The sequence below is a fragment of the Pelobates fuscus genome, chromosome 4, assembly GCF_036172605.1.
Source record: "Pelobates fuscus isolate aPelFus1 chromosome 4, aPelFus1.pri, whole genome shotgun sequence".
NCBI classification, from domain to species: domain Eukaryota; kingdom Metazoa; phylum Chordata; class Amphibia; order Anura; family Pelobatidae; genus Pelobates; species Pelobates fuscus.
In genome coordinates, this window is record NC_086320.1 from 103,587,416 (window position 1) to 103,607,836 (window position 20,421).

Consider the following 20,421-nt stretch of genomic DNA (forward strand, 5'->3'; position numbering starts at 1 on the left):
TTAAAAAAAAAAAAAAAGATGTGTCCCACAGGGCCTTCATATACCCACACAAAGATGGCGGCGCCCAGGACCTAGGTCCGGGCACAAAATAAAGATGCAAAAATAGGTAACATATTTATTATATTTATATTTATAAATATTTTATATAAAACCAAGAGGGCTAAACATACATACATTATAGGGTGCTGCTGGGGTACATTAACGTTGTGTCAGGCTTATGCAATGTATGATCATATACAGTAACTAAAACCCCATTATTTTTTGCCTAGGTGAGGTGTTTTTAACCCCTTAAGGACCAAACTTCTGGAATAAAAGGGAATCATGACATGTCACACATGTCATGTGTCCTTAAGGGGTTAAATAAAACTATTACAACCTGTAAGACTTGCAATCCTTGTTTAGTGAATAAGCAAGTGCGCTGGATTGTGTAATCTGTATGTTATATAAACACATTTTATATGTGCCCCCTTCTCCCCCTCCCCCCAAGTATGAATCCTGGAGACGCCACTAGTTACACAAACTATTTCTGTACCCTGACCCCCATCCCACCCCCTTGACTAACATCAGAATTCCACCAAAAGATATCTCTAAAATATTAGAATAATTATAAGGTATAGCCTTTATTGAGCCGCTTACGGACAAAACAAAACAAAGTGTAATAACAGTGAAACACTCGTGAAAATACAAGTGGATTAAAAACTGGGTAGATGCAATATGGATACCCTCTGGAGGTGATGGGAGTGGCAAAGATATCCAAAATAAAGTTTAAAGTGAGAAGTACAGTATGTAGTACAGTATATAATAGATCGAATATCACACAAACCCCATTCCTCTAGACAGAGGTTCCAACAATCTGCAGGACTTAATAAATATCCCGGCTATAGAAGTGAGTCCACATCTATTCCCATGGATTTTAGTAAGGCATACAAATTAGAGTAAATAAATAGTATCCATGTGCAGTAAGTCTGCCATGCAGTATTTATCTAAATTGTTGCAAGTAAAAAGGAGTCTAGATTGGACTGAAGAAGGGTGTATATATATTTTGCCACTCTGTACTTAGATAGAGTGGTAATACATAAGAAGCTGTGTAGTCAGTATATATACACAGTATTAGCTACTTAGTAATATTAGTTACTGATATCCAAATGTCTCCATAGGGTTATGATATCTTGGAGATAAACTTGATAACAGACATAAATAGTTATTCACTTGGTGGAGACAACAGTGGAGAGAATGTCTCAATATACCAGTTAGAGCACAAATTCATAGGTATATCTGAAAAAGTGGTTTAACAGAATGCACCTGAGGGTTAGTTTGTAGGTGTCCCATAATGATAAATGAATGGGTTAGGATACGGACCCCATACATAAAAAGGCTCCCGCCAACCAAACAAATTCCTCCCAGGGACAGAGACCACTTAGATAAGTATACACCAAAAATAAAGAATACTGGCACTCACCAGGTTTAACTCCTATATATATTACACACTGCTGCTTCAAGGCAGCCTAACACTATATGTGAAAAAACAAACTGTCTAGCTGACTGAAATGAGTAGCTCAATCTATCTCCTAGTATTGCCACTAGCTGCTGCTAGAGAGACAGTCTGATACTAAAATGTCTGAGCAAATAGTAAAGTAAACTCCTTAGGTACTAAATCCCCCAGCATTAAATAGCCGTCTGCATCCCCCAGTAGTAAAACAAAAAAACGGCAAACGTTCGACGCGGTTTTCGGCGCGGTCACACGCCTTTATCAAGAGCTCCTGGCACAGCTGAGGGGAGGTAAGTATATACCGTGGAAAGTCCCGCCCATGCATCCATGCGCTCCAATCAGCTTGGTTGAGGATTGGCTGGGGGCGGGGCTACATCCCGATCGAGTCCACCTCATTCAGAAGGTTTGTTCATCAGGGTGTCACGTGTGTATGGGCTGCGTTAGCTGTCACCATGGTGACGCGACCAGCCATACTATGTGCGCACGCAGTGCAGGTTGTCCGTCTGCACAGAGACCTCAATTTAAAGGTCCATCACCTTCATTGGCTACATATATAATAGCCATATATTAGCCATGTATCGGGAGTGGGTCAGGGTAGTCATTAATAATTCTCCAATAGAGAGGATCCACCTTGTTTAAAGGGGCATCTAAACTGTAAAAAGAAAATACACATAACTAATTCTATTTAGCAGATATGGCTAAGGGTACCCTTAGGTCACACACAACATTAACAGTACGCCATATAAATTAATTAGGCTTGAGACCCAATTAATTAAGAATCCACCGTATGTATTCATTAGATATAGCTCCCAAAACGGCAGGATAGTGACAGATTATATAGTTTACCCACAAATGAACAAAGATGTATTTATCTATGTGTTCTATGGTCATAGTCTCAATGGACTAGGCCAGTGCCAGGTTAAGGCGTGAATACCAAAAAATTATAAGTAATAATCAAAAAATTATAATTGTATACAGACAATATGTGTAGGTCATCAAAAGGATTTTTTTAATATACATTTGTGTAAGGGGCAAAGTACTTGTATAAGAAGTGAGACTTCAGTAAGAAACGGGAATAGTATAAAAGAGCAAGTCGGTTGTGGTGTGCCGATACCGACGATACGGTAGGCCTGTAAATAAAGAGGGCCCACCAAGTAGTATGAGAGTAAAGAAAAGGAAGAAAAAGAAAGAAAAGGGTGTTGAAATGAGGAGTGGGTGGGAGGGGCATTCAGACGCTGACCTTGATCGGTAAGGAGTCAGGTAAGAGGTGTAGCTTATATAGGGGGTTGAGTTAACTTAAGCCCCTCCCACAAATACAGGCCAAACGGCCTTACTACTTGTGTAAGGGGCAAAGTACTTGTATAAGAAGTGAGACTTCAGTAAGAAACGGGAATAGTATAAAAGAGCAAGTCGGTTGTGGTGTGCCGATACCGACGATACGGTAGGCCTGTAAATAAAGAGGGCAAAAATGAATAACAAAAGATTTATTACAGTCAACAATATATACAATTTATCCAGATATGGCTTTAAAAGCATTTCTTAATTCTTGTGTTGGCTTGGGGATATATGTAGTATAGGCGGATGATTTCCAACGTCCCAATGCCTTGATGACGTGTACTGGTACGTTAGCGCTGGATGCGGTGGAGGCTGCTCCTATGCGAAACGAGTGACCAGAGTAGTGGGAAGGTTTGAGACCCAGCATTGTTAGCAGGGATCGTATATATCTCATGAATGCCGTGGTGGTGAGTACTGTGTGTTGTAGTTGGAATAATGGTTGTGATGGTAGTGCTGTGGTGTTAAGAAGATAGGAGTCTAAGGCTGCTACTGGACACCATTTGTTTAGGGTAGGGTAATATGTGATTTCTACTGGGTGCGCAAGTTGGCTTGTCTTTGATTGGGGTAAAGAGAGTATGTAGTGGTCGCCATGTTTTATAAGGTGTTTGTGTAGCAGGCACCTATCCTTTTGGTCAGTTGTGACGGTGGTGAACTCCCTTGGCCTGAGGAACCCGTAGAAGGCTGTATACATGGCTGTTTTAATGACTGTGTTTGCGGTAGCGTGAAAAGGTCTGGAATCTAATAGGTCGGATAATGACTGGAAAAGTTTCTTGTCAATGGGTAAGCGTTGTGGTGGTCGTGGAGGTACGGATTTCTGGATACCTCTGAGTATAATTTTTACCTGGTATGATGACATGAAGCTATGTGTGTTAGGTTTTATGGTTAGCATGTGGTGTTGTATGCCGGTAAGATATAGTTTAATTGTGTTATATGATAAGTGTAATTTGAGGTGGCAAAAGGAAGCGAAAGCTATGACGGATGTCATGACGAAAGGTTGTGATATGTTGTGATCTGCCAGAAATCTATTATAGTGTGAAGGCTCTGTTGTATGTCGCTTGAGTGTTGTGTGATAGTGCTAATGTGGCTAGATCCCTGCTATGCTCCATTATAATGTCTAGTCCATGATTAGTTGTGAGAACGGGGGTGCTACTGTGGCTGCTTGAGCTGCTGACGGGTGTGCTTGACGAAAGTCCTGAAATTTAAAACGAGACAGGCTGTCAGCTGCTACATTACTAATACCTGGCACATGAAAGCAAACCAAGTAGAAGTTGTGATATGCTGCCAACCACGTGAGTCTTCTAAGAAACCTCATGATTGTAAGGGATGATGAACGGCCTTTGTTTATTATGTGACATGTGGCTTGGTTATCTGAGTGGCAGCGAACAGACAAGCCTGACCATTGATGTCCCCATGCCACCGCAGCTGCCACGATAGGGTAGATCTCAAAGAGGGCTGAGGTTGTGAAAAACCCTTCAACGTCACGGACTTCTTCTGGCCATGCGCCCCAAAGCCATTTGGTACCGAAGATGGCTGAAAAACCCTTGTTAGATGCTGCGTCTGACCATACGGTTGGTGACGTCTCTGATAATGCGGGGAGGAACAGACTTTTACCGTTCCAGCTGGTCAAGAACCTCCTCCACATCTGTAGGTCTGCTGTGGCTTGTAGGTCCATGGACAGTCTGTGGTTCTCGTGTTGAAAGTGGGGAAAAAGACAAAGTAGTCTGGATATGAAGACCCTTCCTTGAGGGATGATGCGCATGGCGAAGTTTAATGAACCTATAAGGGACTGGAGTTCCTTGCGGTTGCATGTACCCAGAAAAATTTAGTGGTTTATGCTATTGATGATGTTGTCGATTTTGTCGGGTGGTAAGCTTGCTTGCATGGATGCCGAGTCCAGTTGTATACCCAGAAATGTTATGATGGTGTCAGGACCTTCGGTTTTCTTGAGGGATACCGGGACACCCAAGTGGTTAAATAGATTAAGGGCTTCTTTGAGGCTGCTGGGCGGAAGTGAGTTCCCTTCTATCATCAGGAAATCGTCGAGGTAATGGATGACCATGGGGCATCTTGAAATGTTCAGTAGTAACCAGCAAAGTGTTTCAGCGAAAGTGTCAAAAATCTTTGGGCTGCTTTTTGACCCAAAGGTTAAGCGGGAGAAGAAATAGTACTTGTCTGCCCATTTAATACCATGTAGGTGGCAGAGTGTAGGGTGGATTGGTAGCAGTTTGAAGGCATTCGTAATGTCTGTTTTACTTAACCAAGCTCCAACCCCAGTTTGTGTGATGGCTGTAATGGCGTGATCAATGGTGGCGTATTGAAGGGAAAATTCTTCGGAGGGAATGAGGGAGTTGAGACTTGGGGTAGGGGAGGTATGAGGGGCTGAAAGATCAATAATGAGTCTTTGCTTGAGGGAAGTTTTACCCGTGACAATCCCGATGGGGTTTGTACGCCATGATGTAAATGGTGGGGTTATGAATGGACCGAACACGAACCCTTCTGCCAATTCTTGGGCTATTAGGGTATCTACTGCTGTTGGGTTCTGGTTTGCCGACTGTAAATTGGGGCATTCTAGTTGGCCAGTGGGCATGTGTAGGATGCCTGTGTGGAACCCTTCGTTGAATCCTGTAACAAGAAAATCTACCAGGTGTCTGGATGGGTGGTTGGCTAGTAGTGCTGCTAGAACATTAATGTTAACAGACGTTAGGTAGGGTTTAGGATACATTTTATTGGGGCACATGGATTTGGCATGTGCCCTGAAACATTGAGAACAAATGTGCAACAATCTACATGCACTGAAACTACATGTGCCACCATTAAAGTTATTGCAAATTTGTGATTTGCAGAAGAAAATTATAGGACGGCCCAGCTTGTCTCTGGCGTTCCTTCCTGTTTTTCCGGCGTAGCCAGTGTTGGGAGCTTGGCTGTGGTCGTCTGCAGTGCTGGAACAAAAATTTGTGGTGTGTGTCGTAGAAGAACATGATACACAAGCCGGTGTCTTGAGCCCTTCAAAGTGTCTGCAGAAGATTTCTGTGTCTAGCCTGCTCCAATTGATACGGGTACCATACTGGGAAAACGCGCCAGCCACTTTGGTGGAAAAAGACCTGTGATAATCGTAAAAGGCTGACCCGCCGTATTTGTTACCAAGGTCCACCAGCTTGTGCATGTAACGGTCGAATTCCTCTCTTCTAGTAGGGTACACTTCACACATAACATCTCTGAAAATACCAAATGCTAATACAAATTCCGGGATGGTCAGTTTACGGTTCAACCTGGAGTCTTTAGATCTGACCACCACCGATACCTCATCATACATGTAGGTTTTGTTTTCTACCACATCCTGGGAGGCAATTAGTAAGGATGCTAAGTTGACATCTTTGCCCTCCAGGATGTCTTTCTTGATGTGGGCTGGGATAGTGTGTGCGGGATCAACGTCATGGGTATCTGAAGAGTTACCGTTTCCCGTGGCCACTGGTACGACTGGTGTCGTTTGAGCGGTGTCGGGAAGGCCTGCCTTGGTAAGGGCTGTGGTCACCGCCTCGAGGTTAGCCAGTCTGTCGTTGACCTTGCCCATGGAGCTCATGAGTGAGGTCAGCATAGCCTGGATGTCTCCCGATCTGGTGGTGCTGGGGCCTTCCCCTGCTTCCATGTTATTCGTTGTTGTGCTAAGGAGTCAAAATAATTCCGCTTTCCTTGCCGTAGCAGGGTAGGGAATTTGCCGTCTCCTTAACTCGGTGGTGATGCGTGGTATTGTCCAGGATCTGATTGACGCTGGACTGGTCATATCTCCCCTGTGAGAAGGTGTCTCGCCCATAGCTGGGGAACTAGGGAGCGATAGCCCTTCACCACTGGCATGAGACATGTTTAACTAAAATTTGAACCGGGTGTTTTAGTACTGGCTTGCTAGCTATGCCGTAAGGCGAAACGATTATTCCTCAGTTGGTGGCTGGTGAGGCCCTGCTAGTGCCAAGTGGCTTGAGAGGCTCTATCTATGCGTTGGCGCGATGGAGTTTTTTATGTGGCCACTGATCGTGGTGGCCGATTGATGGCCTCTCGGTGAATTAATTCAGAAAAAAGGGAAAGGGAGTGACTGGTGAGGCCCTCTCTATAAAACATGCGAGGCGGCTAGCTCACGTGTGGCTCGAGGGGTGTATGCCTCCGAGTATGAGGCGGGGTGTTGGCCTCGCGGGACCGCTTAACCGAAGCATAATGCCAAGAGGGAGATATAACGTTATCGGCCCCTATGACCCTATCTGCCAGTACTTTATCTATTTATGGGGGTAGTATTTGGATATCCTGTGAGCAGGTGTACGTACCTGGTGGTCTAGTTAAAGATTTCTAGACAATCCGTTTAGGTGGCAGTAGATACCTGCAACTAAATAGATGGAGACCGTATGAAAATAAATACAACGCATAAACCATTTATATTTAATGTAAACCCAATCATCAAAATTTATTAAATGGTATGACGAACAATCGTGCCATATGGCTCGTATGTGGCATGTTGAGAGATTGTTCCTGACGTATGTAAAACACTTTAGTGTCAGGATGTGTATATGAATGTCTGTGAGTAATTGTATCATCTTTATGTGAATAAATGCTGTACTGTAAAATAACCTGTAGGTGGCGCTGTGGTTATGTGCAGCATGTATTTTGTGCAGAACGATTTGTGAAGTGATAAAAAGGTGTGGTAGTGATTTAATCAGCGGTGCAATTGTAACGTGAAAAAATGGATTTAAAATGAAGTTTAATGATAACCAATATGAAGCTGTGGTATGTATACCTAACTAAATTGAGTTAAAAAAAAAAAAAAATGTAGTTGGAACAAGGGAATCACGTGATCGGCGCTATGATTGCACTGTCAGTGTGAATTTATAATTGAAAATGAAAGGGGGGATGTGATTGGGCGTCTGTATGGAGGAATTATGGGAAATGTAGTTCCGGCGTGGAATTGCTTGAGCCGCCTGGTGTTTGCTATGCTCACTCCAACAGGTATGGGAGAAATTTTAACCGTTATGTGACCTTAGTATGAGTTTGAGTGTAAGAATTATGGGGGATGTAGTTCCGGCGTGGAAGTAGTCCCGGCCGTTCGTGAGTGTATGCTGGCCTCTGATGAATCTGCTAAACGGTATGTGGGAAAGTGAAACATTAAAGTACGACTTTATTGATTTATGTGAAACCGTGAGGACTAGGTATCAGGGGTTTGTTCATCGTCCGTCGGGCAACATGGGGTTTGTATGTACGAGGGTAATTTTATAAATTGAGTAAAATACCAATCGGGCTATCTTAGTATGTGGAAAAAGCCTGTAACAGCGTTGCATGCCCGGACCGGACTGGGGTTTTTTAAATAGCAGGGTGATATGGCTAACAGGCAGATAGTTAGGAAAATAGTGAATATGTTGCTGTACCAAGGTGAACCGTTATAACCGGAAAGTTATGTAATGGTTTAAAAATTAGTTTGTTGTGCGTTTGACCGCACGGCCGTATAACTGTGTGCACTAATGTATTTTTGGTGAAATAATCGTGCTGCATGCAAGTAAAGAAACGTGTGGTACATGTGCAGAGGAGGCCGTGTACACGTTTGAAACCGGGAGATTTAAACCGAGTGAAACAGTACAGTGAGGACCTGAACCGTATTTGATGCCGTGGGCCTTGCTGCCCGGCGTAACGGTTAGGTCTACTTACTGTTTCACAGTCACTAGGACGCGATCCGCGGCGATAGTAAATACAGAAGCTGCTCCAAAGGAAATCTGCAGAGGGATTCCTGGAACCAGCTCAGCTATGGACACCTCGTGGGAAACAGAAGAATCCAAAATGGCGACTGGATGAACCGGAAGTGCATTCAGACGGTGACCTTGATCGGTAAGGAGTCAGGTAAGAGGTGTAGCTTATATAGGGAGTTGAGTTAACTTAAGCCCCTCCCACAAATACAGGCCAAACGGCCTTACTACATATATTTACAAGGCCAATATGGTCGCTGTATCCAAACGACAATTAAAGATCAAACACTATAGAGGAACCCTATAGTAATGATTAGATGTAGGGGGAGAAAGAAAAACCTTCGTTCAGGCCTTTTGGGCTAAGAGTTTTAAGTTTGTATATCCACCTACACTCTTTTTGACGTAGAAGTTTATCAAAATCACCTCGTCTCTGATCACGTTTAACCCATTCTAATCCGCAGAACCTAATCTCACTAGAGACACCCTCATGAAAGTTTTTTAGATGCCTCGAGATTGGGGTTTCCATACTTTTTTGGGGGATCTTATGTGTTCAAAAGGCCTGAACAAAGGTTTTTCTTTCTCCCTCTACATCTAATCAGTACTATAGGGTTTTTTTTACTTCTACTTAAAAAAATCTTTTACTGATCTACAAAATTGAATGAAACAAACTGCTAAATAGATTCAACATTTTGTCCTGAGTTTAAAAACACCCACTGTTTATTTGTTGCTTTTATTTGCAAGTTATAGGGCTATAAGTACAAGTAGGAAATTGCTGTTTCAAAATGTACATTTTTCAAATGTATCAATAGTGACATTGTAACACTGTTATGTCATAAATCTCCCCAAAACGCCCCACATGTATATATTTTTCTTAAACTAGATAACCCAGGGTATTCATCTAAGAATATTCTGATACTTTCTATGCAGCCATTTTACCACAAACCTTTGCCAAACCTTGCATAGGTAGTTTTTTTTTGTTTGTTTTTTAACATACATTGCAATTCAGGTATAAATTCACAGATTCTGTTAGGTGTCACTGCCAAACACCCCAATATGTGTTCAGCAACATCTCTCGAGTACAGCGATACCCCCTATGTATAGGTGTGTTGGGTTGCTTGGGGGCTAAAAGGCCACATTTGGCAGTTGCGCATATCAGTTCCCAGCTTGGAATTTTGACATGTAGTCAACCTGCATGCATGTCCTATTTGGGACATTTTTTAAGCTGGCCAATGTATTTAAGCCCCATCAAACCATATATTTTTAAAAAGTAGACACCCTAGGGTATTTCACATGGTGGTATTTTAACACTTTCCATGCACTAATTCTACCACCAGGTTTTGTCAAACATTGAGGTAGTAATTTTTTTTCCTGCTTTTTTCACACACATTGTACTTTAGGCATGAATTAACAGATTATGTTATGTGTCACTGCCAAACAACACCTCAATATGAGTTCAGCAACATCTCTCGAGTACAGGGATACCCCCCATGTATTGGTGTGTTGGGTTGTTTGGGGGCTAAAAGGCCACATTTTGCAGGTGCGCATATCCGTTTCCCAACTTGGAATTTTGACCTGTAATCAATCTGCGCCCATGTCCCATTTGAGCCAATATATTTTACCCACATCAAACCATATATTTTTGAAAAGTAGACAACCCAGGGTATTTTAAATGGTGGTATTTTAACACTTTTCATGCACTGAATTCTACCACCAGCCTTTGTCAAATTTTTGGGTAGTAATCTTTTTTTGTTTCTTTGTCACACACGTTGTACGTTAGGCATGAATTAACAGATCCTGTTATGTGTCACTGCCAAACAACACCTCAATATGTTCAGCAACATCTCCCGAGTACAGTGATAACCCCATGTATAGGGTTGCTGGGTTGTTTGGGGGCCAAAAGGCAACAATCAGAACTTGTACATGTCCGTTTTTCAACTTGATATATAGGCATGCTTGGTCTATCTTCAGTTTGACATATTTTTGCACCCTTCTGTTAATGTTACCATCATGACAGTATATATAGTATATATTTTTATAAAGTAGACCTCAAAGGTTATAGAAGATGGGGTGTTTAGACTTCTTTCCTCCAACCATTTTGCCCCCCCCCCCAAAACAGAGAAAGTGTAGTGGTAATTTTTAAATTCTGGCTTTTATGCACACGTCATCTGGTTTTGGCCAGCTGGTTATGTGTTACTGCCAGAAAACTTGTTAGACCAAATGTGCAGGTAGCAAATGTACATTTAGCAGCAATCTTTAACCCCTTAAGGACACATGACATGTGTGACATGTCATGATTCCATTTTATTCCAGAAGTTTGGTCCTTAAGGGGTTAAACTGACTCCTGCAAATAGAGTCTAACTGGAGATTTGGGGGAAGGAAACTGACTAACAGAAAATGGCTGCTTTCCAAAGAAACAAAAAATTAAATAAAAATTCAGGAACACTTCTTACAACTGTTCTGTGTGGTACAGCTTGAAACATGTTCCTACACACAGTCCTGGTTTCGAAGGACAGTGAAAAGGAGTGTCTGTCCTTTTCCCGTTTTTAAAACAGACCCGGCAACGTTTCTGTTTTTTTTTTTTTTTCTAGCAGTTGGTGGTAACTTAAAAATAAAATGCCTGGACGTTGTTGGAACTTGTCCATCTCCATAAATTGTTAAAGAAATTATTTTCAACTGAAATTGGAGAAAGGTGGTTTTCCCTGGATGATTATTTAAAAAAAAAAAAAAAAAAAAAGCAAAAATGAGTTGTGGGTTGCTATTTGCATCAGATAGACATCTTTTTATACCATGCTTTGGTTTTTCGTAAAATAAGATATGGCTGCATCAGCTGATCAGCCAAATCAACACCCCCCATGTACTTATTATAGGCCCTGATGCAAACCGGTTTGGACTCTACTTTGCCCCGGACAGAGACATTTGACATGCGTTCGTCATGGATGGTGGTTAGCATGTTGACATCCTTCCTGTCCCTAAATTTTAGTGCAAGCACTTCAGATTTGCGAAGTGCTTTACATTCGCCTTTTTTTAATTTTGCCTTTATGAGAGATCGTGGAAAGTCTTTGGAATTTTTTCTGGCAGTGCCAGAAAGTGTTTTAAACAGACGGACACTACTATAAAAATTATCCACATAAAGGTGGTAACCTTTATTAAACAAGGGGTTTAGTAGGTCCCATACAAGTTTCCCACTTGTCCCCAGGGAGTCAGGACAGCTAAGAGGGTCCAGTTGACCATCGTTCCCCTTATATACACGAAAGGAAAACGTGTATCCACTTTCGCTCTCGCACAGTTTGTACAGTTTTATGCCATACCTAGAGTGTTTTGAGGGGATGTATTGTCTGAACCCTAATCTCCCTTTGTATTTTATTAGCGATTCATCTATGGATAAATTTTATTGGGGGGTATAAATATCCGAAAATTTTGTTTTGAAAATGGTCTAGCAGTGGGCAGATTTTATAAAGCCTATCGTATTGGGGGTGATCTCTAGGGTGACAGGGTATTGTCACTGAAATTTAAAAATCTCAGCAGTAACTCGTATCTGGCTCTAGGCATGGTTTGGGAGAATATTGGACTAGGCATTATTGGGTTGGTGCTCCAGTATGAGCGAATCGATGGCTTCTTTATAATCCCCATGAGCATTGTAAGAGCCCAGAATTTTTTAAGCTCTGGGACATCTGTGGGATGCCAGTCATGCTCCCTGACTGTATAGCTACCTGGATTGTTATCAATAAATTGGGTAGCATACAAGTTAGTCTGGGAAGCAATCTCCTCCCAGATGGTATCCCCTAAAAAAAGTTCTACATACTGCATTTGGGAGAAGCCATCCACATTAACATTAATGCCTGCATTGGCACTAAAAGTGGGGATGTTGGACTCGGCTAACTGTGGAGGTACCCAGTCCTCCTCCACATTTGGCGTAGCAGAGGAAGCACAGCTTCTTTCTTCAGCCGGCTCTCACACAAATGACATGTCGTCTTGACTAGAAGTGTCAGAAAACTGACCTGGGTCAAAATCTGACGCAGTGTCAGTGGCGTCAGAGTCTGACGCCAAGAAGGCATATACCTCCTGCAAGTTATACATACGCTGCATGTTTTACACACGACTAAAAGAAATAACAAACACACTAATTTATGTTATCCTTTTTTTTTTTTTTTTTTTGACTAAAACAGACTAAACAGCAATCCCTAAACTAACTCATGTCACAAAAATCTAATGGAGATTTGGGGGAAGGAAACTGACTGACTAAGACAGACCAAGACACAGATTTTTAAAACAAATTTAACCCTTTAAGGGCACTGCTGTAACAGATCTGGCAGGGAAGGGGTTAAAAGGTTATTAAAATAAAAAATACTGATACTTTCTGATGGTCACTGAACACTCCTGCAACAAACTATCTCAATCTCTGTCTCTCTCGCCTCATAAACCGCTACAGAGGAGAGCGGGGCAGAAATCATTTTCAAAGTGAGTGTTTGTAACACCCACTTTGACAGCAGCCAATTGTGAGCGATCGCGGATCGCTCACACGCCGCAATTGGCTGTTACTATCTGCCTGGGATGTCTGGCAGATAGTTACAGGGTTATACCGGCGGGAGCGATCTTTGATCGCTTCCCGCAGTCCGTTTTACCGCTGATGGTCCTGAACCGTCAGCGGTCCTGAAGGGGTTAAGCTTAAGTTTTGTTTTGGTGACTAGTGTCCCTTTAAGAAGTTAAACAGTGTATGTACCTTTCGCATCCATTTTTTTTTAATGGGAACTTTTTGATAGGCTGAGAGCATTAGCTTAAGTCTCAAACTTTGTAGAGATTAAGATGTTATGATGTCCTGAGTGTTCCTTTATGATATTAAAATATTTGCTTCATACATCATATTACTGGCATAGTGTTATATACTACAAGTATGGTGCTTGGTGTGGAATCCAATGCATTATTGTGGCATTGTGAGATGCAAAGCTCAGTTGAGTATTATATTTTTTACATTTTCTGGTGGATTTATGAGCACAGTGTATGGATTGTTTTTTTTTTTGTGCTTATTTGAATCAAATCCTTGACTTGTGACATGTTATTCATGTTTTGTGAGAGATGTGAATAAACTGGGCAGCTATTTTAACATGGCCCACTTATTGACTCATTCTTTCTGTTCAGGTAATATCCAGAAAGGGACTGAGCCGGTCGTTGTTTTCTGCCACTAGAAAATGGTTCGGTGGTAACAAAGTGCCAGAGAAAAGCATCAATGAACTCAAGAATACCTCAGGATTATTGTAAGTATTATTGTTTAGTTAGTCTTAACTTCATATACGAAAAAATAAGCACAAACTTGTCATCCAGTCAGAAAGGGGAAGACTTTGTTGAACATGGGATTTTTTCCACATCCTCTTTGTCATGTAGCTTGTCTGTGGAATTTGACAGTTTACTATAACACTTTTGCAAAAAAAAAAAAAAAAAAAAGCTAATAATGCCCTGTTGAGTACGATAGCAATTGTCCACCCCACTTGTCTTTAGAAAAGCATTTAAATAGGTTCTCGTTGTTGGGTTCCTTGACCCGTCTGATGTCAGGTCATCCATAGTCCAGTCAAATGCTTCTCATATTGCTTATTGCTTAAAGGGCTTATTTAAAAAAAAAAAAAAAAAAAAATCTTAATCCACAAACCAGAGGGAGGTGGGGAAGGCTGGGAGGGAGTGCATGGAGGGAGGAGAGATTTACCTCTCCATTGCAGACTGCATGCATCGGGAGAAGCTGATACTTCTCGACTTGCACACGGTATGCGTTTACGACAGATATTTTTTTCCAGAAATACAGATTACTCTGCATTACAAGCATTAACCCCGAACATACAAACTTCCACCACCATGTCCATAGTGATTGGAGTAATTTGTTAAGGAAATCTTTCTGGTTACATTGGATCAAGAGGGAGCTGTCAGGCACAAGATTTCAAAGGCCTATCCCTTTTGTCCTCATTTTATGCAGGTGATTGACTGAGCGGCGGGAGCCTGAAAGCTTCCTTACATCTCCAAATATTTCAGGAGCCTGTATTACATTCACAATGAAGAATCCAGTATAAGTGGCTGTATCTAAGTTATTCAAGAAGGCTAAAAATACAATTTGGGACATTGTGTATTAAAAGGAACGCATGAAAAAAAAATGTAGATCTCTCTTTCAGAAACATAGAATGTGACAGCAGATAAGAACCATCAAGCCAATCTAGTCTGCCCAATTTTCTTAATACTTTAATTATTGCCTGGCCTTATCTCAAGTCTAGGATAGCCTTATCCCACGCATGCTTGAACTCCGTCACTGTGTTAACCTCTACCACTTCAGCTGGAAGGCTATTCCATGCGTCCACTTCCCTCTCTGTAAAGTAATACTTCCTGAAATTATTTTTAAACCTTTGTCCCTCTAATTTAAGACTATGTCCACTTGTTGTGGTAGTTTTTCTTCAAAAAGGTTTTCCAGGCAGCTTGCTATTAATAAAGACCTTGGACACAGAGACATATAGAGACACTGTCATTCAGAGACATTCAGGCTCAGGCATTCAATCATACAGACACAGTCGTGCAGAGATATTCAGTCTCAGGCATACAGTCATACAGACACTGTCATGCAGAGACATTAAGCCTCAGGCATGCAGTCCCAATTAAGAAATAGAAATGTTCCCCTATATTGTTTATGTCTCTAAGTGTCTCAGTCTTTATCACTGTGAAGGTCTGCTCTCCCTCTATAAATCCTCACCGCAGAGAGATATGGCTACTTACTCAGAAGTTAGTAGTTTATCTGTGCCCGTGGAGGAGGGGTGAATACTGCAGATGGCAGAGCTGTAAAAAGCTGATCTGCTTGTTGACATCTTTAGTGCTGAGAATGTAGGCAGGAGGGTAGCCACAGCACGCTCAGAGAGCAAAGCGGGACGACTCCTCCTTACTGTCCACTAAGTGAGTGTAAGTGAGTTCTCTCAGACAGAAATACCAGCCCCTGCATTGCCGTTATTCCTGCAATACCAGTACCCGCCATGTCGTTAAAATACAGGCCAAGTGGCACCCCTAGTCTCAGCGAGAGCACGTTCTTGAACCCAATCATTCTGGAACTCTGTGCTTGTCCTCTTTGAAGGTTTGTCTTAAAGGAAGGCTACAAAAAACAAGGAAGTAAAGGTTGACATTACAGTCTGTGAACACCTCTAGTGGCAGTCACACAGGCGGCCACTAGAGGTGCTTTCCTATGGAAAAGCATTGTATTGGCTAAAATTGACAAATTTGATCTTGGCCAAGAAGGAAGAGTGGGCCAAGGCCAGCCACGGTGAGACCGATGCGGAGCTTGAAATAAGTTAAGTAAAATCACCTTTTTAATGCAGGGCAACAGGGCCAGTACCCTAAACAGCAATTTTAGAACTATATCGTGAGGAATACATACTTGTATTCCTGACACTATAGTTTTCCTTGAAGCTCAGTCTGAGGTACTGATCGCTCTTAGCCAAGTTTTAATTAAGGGTATATCTGTGTATTTATCTACATAAGATTTCAGTAAAACCTGAAAAATACCCCCAAAGCATGATGGTACCACCACCATGCTTCACCATTGGCATGGAATTGCACAGATGAACAGCGGTGCCTGGTTTTCTCCAGACATGACCTTCTGAATGGTGTTAAACCGTTAAAGCCTTGTGGTACATGAGTCCTTCTGGTACATGTTTTGCTAATTCTTAGCAGGTCTCCAAGTATCTTGCATTGAGGAGGCTTCCGTCTGACCAGTCTACCATAAAGGGCCAGATTGGTAGTGTTGCAGTGAATGTTGTCCTTCTGCAAGCCAATCTCCACAAATGATCATTGGAGCTCACCAAGAGTTACCATTAGGTTCTTGGCTCATTTAACAACGCCTTCCTCACTTGATTGCCAAGATTGGCTGGGCAGCCAGTTCTAGAAAGTCATGGTTATTCCAAACTTCTTCTATTTAACAATTATTGTGGCCATTGTGCTGGTGGGAATCCTCATTGTAGCGAAACCTTTTTTTTTTTTTTTGCCAGATCTGTGCCATGAGTCAATCCTGTCTCTGCAGGCAATTCCTTTGGCTGCATGACTCATTTTTTTGCGCTTATATGCACTTACATAGAGCAATGTATGCCTTAAAAAAATTTGACATTATAGTGTACTAAACCTAAAGCTTTACCTCTTTCTACTAAGTGACTGCCTTGTTTAAAGTGTATGATGTCACTGATAGATATGATGGTATCCCACTGGAAATGGGAAGTGTGGCACTTCAATTCCGTCTCTAGCACTTTCCCATATTTTTAGGATTGTGCTTGTTCATTCTTGTTTGTTCATTCTTGTTTGTAAACTTTTGTGTGTCCAATGGATGAATTGCTTCCGTAGTTTTCTCTGACCCAATATTTGTACTTTTTGGTTTGATATTTTTGTCTAACCACCTGGTTTTTGAAAGGATGATTCTTCAGAGCAAAGATGTAAATGAAGATGTGATTAACACCTTGCCAAGTTTAAATAAGAACATAGTACTTTGAGTAGATATGTAATTGGTCTCTCCATGAAATTATTGCATGCTGTTCTTAAGAAGATTTTAAGTAATTCAACTTGGAAAGTGCAGATTCCAGATTTGACTTTGGAGCTTTTTGTTTGACATGTCTGTAAGGGAGAAATTTGCTTGCATCCTACTCTGCAGAATGCAATCTCTCCATTTTTGTCAGGTGACCCACTCAGACAATGAATGTCTTTTAAATATGGATGAAATTGGTATTGCTAATCCAGAAATGAAACACTTGCATTTGCACTTGTCAAGCAGGAAGCCAGACTAACTGTGTTCAGACACCCATGGTTTTGGTCATGCTTCTTAAATTTTTTTTTGGAGCCTGCAATCTCATGACCCCATAACCACTTTAATGGCAAATAGGGGTTATGATGCTTAGACAGCTCCTTTTAAATGACTTGCAATAATGTCAGATAACACATAATTGACAAGCACCCAAAGACTTTATGCATAACATAAAGGAACACACCAAACACTATTACCACTACAAACCCTGGAAAGCAATAGCGTTTTTAGAACTGGTCACAGTGATTATGGTGCTTGGAGTTTCCCTTTAGGACCAGCTTTTATAGTAGTAAGGTGTACAAACTATTGAGGTAAATTCCCATTTTACTGGCCAAGGTGAGCTTTTGTTAAGGCTTATCTGTGCAGACTGTTTGTAGTTATGAAGCAGCCTAGCCCTGGATGGTTATGGTGATCACAAAAATAGTTGGTTTGGTATAAGAAATTTTGAATCAAATCTTGCACCCTATATTTCTCTTGGAAGACTTAAAGGGACACAATAGTCACCAGAACAACTACAGCTTATTGAATTTGTTCTGGTGAGTAGAATTATTATCTTCAGGCTTTTTGCTGTAAACACTGTCTTTTCAGAGAAAATGCAGTGTTTACATTACAGCCTAGTGATAACTTCACTGGCCACTCCTCAGATGGCTGTTAGCCATGACCCAGGAAGGATCTCTGTCTAAAATGCATCCAAACATTCAGTGTCTTCACCCTCTCTATGTAGACACTGAACTTTCCTCAGAGATGCATTGATTCAATTCATCTCTATGAGAAGATGCTGATTGGCCAGGGCTGTGTTTGAATCATGCTGGCTCTGCCCCTGATCTGCCTCCTTCACAGTCTCAGCCAATCCTATGGGGAAGCATCGTGATTGGATCAGGCAATTCATGTGTTTTTTTATTTTATTTTTTTTAATCTTGATGTTGTATGCTATACTTTTTAAGGCCTTTGGGGTTTGTTGTGCACTTAAATCCCTGCATCGCCTATATTTTAAATGATAGTGTGTGATCCACATTTTACTCAAGTCTCCAATATTCCTTCTTTTTTAAATATCACTAAATCAGCTGTTATTAAAAATTAACGCTTTACGGTTTCCATTAATTGTATTTATAACATACAGTTTTTCTCTCATTCAGATATCCAGCAGAGGCTCCCGAGCTTCAGATTAGAAAAATGGCAGACTTATGCTTTTTGGTGCAACATTACGATTTAGCTTATAGCTGCTATCACACCGCAAAGAAGGATTTCTTGGGCGATCAAGCAATGCTTTATGCTGCAGGTGCATTGGTAAGGATTGGTTAATTTCTGGATATTGAGGGGTTTTCATGCAAAGTGTAAAACTTTTTTCTTTTGTACATTTTCTTTAGTGCATAATAGATAAACATTATAGCAGAATTTTTTTTTGTGACAAGGGTAGATAAAAAAAAAAAATAAATGCTATGATTTTTTGAGGAAGCAAAAGCTATATATATCTCAGATATTGCTATTATTTGTCATATTTTACATTATACAGATTTAGGAGCCAGCATATGGAAGGGGGTGGGGGGGTGGGGAATTGATGTTAAATAATAGAAAGAATGTCAAGACAGCAGTCGATAAAACAAAGTCTCTTTCTAATCCGAACATGTAATTTATATTTGATTTTCGTTATTAGGAAATGGCAGCAGTGTCAGCGTTCCTACAGTCTGGTGTAACAAGGCCGTATCCTTCTCACTATATGGACACTGCAATCCAGACATACAGGGACATATGCAAGTAAGAAATTGTATTGTATTTGGTATCATGGTAATTTACTTTCTAGCACGTATACCTGCATAATTTAAAACACATCACATCTTTTTAGAATATGCTTGAAGGACAACTGTCCCCTCTTATCTACTTTATAATATAATAATCCTGTCATCACGTTTTGAAATATATATATATATATATATATATATATATATATATATATATATATTTATTTATTTAATTTTTTGTAATGAAGCCTATGTTAAAACAAAACTCATTCCAACCTTTTGGCATATGATAGGATTTGTCAGCCATGTACAAAACACCTATTTGAAAACAGTTTGTGTATCTAGTCTTGTCTGCTTCACTCCCTGCACATAGACTGTCAGTTTAGGGCAGTTTAACCAGATCATTTGACTGTGTTTCTAATTTTGTAGTCATTAATGGTTTGGTGCTGCAGCAAAAGCAATCATTCTGTCAAGTGTTTTAGAGTTATAAAGTAACTTTTTTTTTTTTGTCCTTGTCTCTAGGAATATGATATTAGCAGAAAGGTGTGTTCTACTCAGCGCAGAGATTTTGAAAAGTCAAAGCAAATATTCTGATGCAGCTGCTCTATTGATACGCCAGACAAATGAGGTGCATTGACTATATTAAATGCATGTGTTTTGCTTTTGTTACAAACAAAATACATAATACTGTATTTTTATTTTATTTATTTATAAAATATTTTACCAGGATTGGATACATTGAGATTTGATATATATATATATATATATATATATATATAATTACATAACCGGTAATTAAATATATTCAACCATGTCATGTGCATTCTGTGCTGAGGTATATTGCCATAGATCTCTTAAAAGATTTTAGATTGAATGAAAATGTGATTGTGTCCCTGAGGTTATTCCATAATTGTGGTGCTCTGTAGGGAAAGGAGGATCGAGCCACTTTATTTTTGTATTGTGTTATGCTAAATATCAATGCTAGTACTGGATCGGAGGTTATAGGAGGTGGGAACAGCCGGGGAGAGCATTCTTCTCAGGTAGGGTGGGAGCTTCTCAGAAATGCACTTGCGCACAAGGCTGGAAAGATGAAGAGTGCGTCAGGATTCCAGCGACAGCCAGTTTAGCTCTTTTAACATGTCACAGTGGTGGGTAAAGGAATTACATTCTAGTACAAAGCGGCAGAACGAATTATATAATGTATTAAGTTTATTAAGGTGGGTTTGCGGTGCGGATGCATACACTACATCCCCATAATCAACGACCGGCATTGGCATTTGTTGCACTACCTGTTTCCTTACTGTAGGGCTTAGGCAGGATTTGTTTCTGTACATTGCA

General features: G+C 40.8%; 1 protein-coding gene across 3 annotated transcripts in view; it reads left to right on the forward strand.

Moving 5' to 3' along the window:
- Positions 1–20,421, forward strand: part of TRAPPC8 (trafficking protein particle complex subunit 8) — a 101,202-nt gene that overhangs the window by 34,424 nt on the left and 46,357 nt on the right. For all 3 annotated transcript variants that reach the window (XM_063451442.1, XM_063451439.1, XM_063451440.1), the window contains 4 exons: positions 13,678–13,793; positions 18,481–18,631; positions 18,999–19,099; positions 19,606–19,711. In XM_063451442.1, coding sequence (XP_063307512.1) covers positions 13,678–13,793; positions 18,481–18,631; positions 18,999–19,099; positions 19,606–19,711 — 474 coding nt within the window. The remainder of the gene's footprint in view (positions 1–13,677; positions 13,794–18,480; positions 18,632–18,998; positions 19,100–19,605; positions 19,712–20,421) is intronic.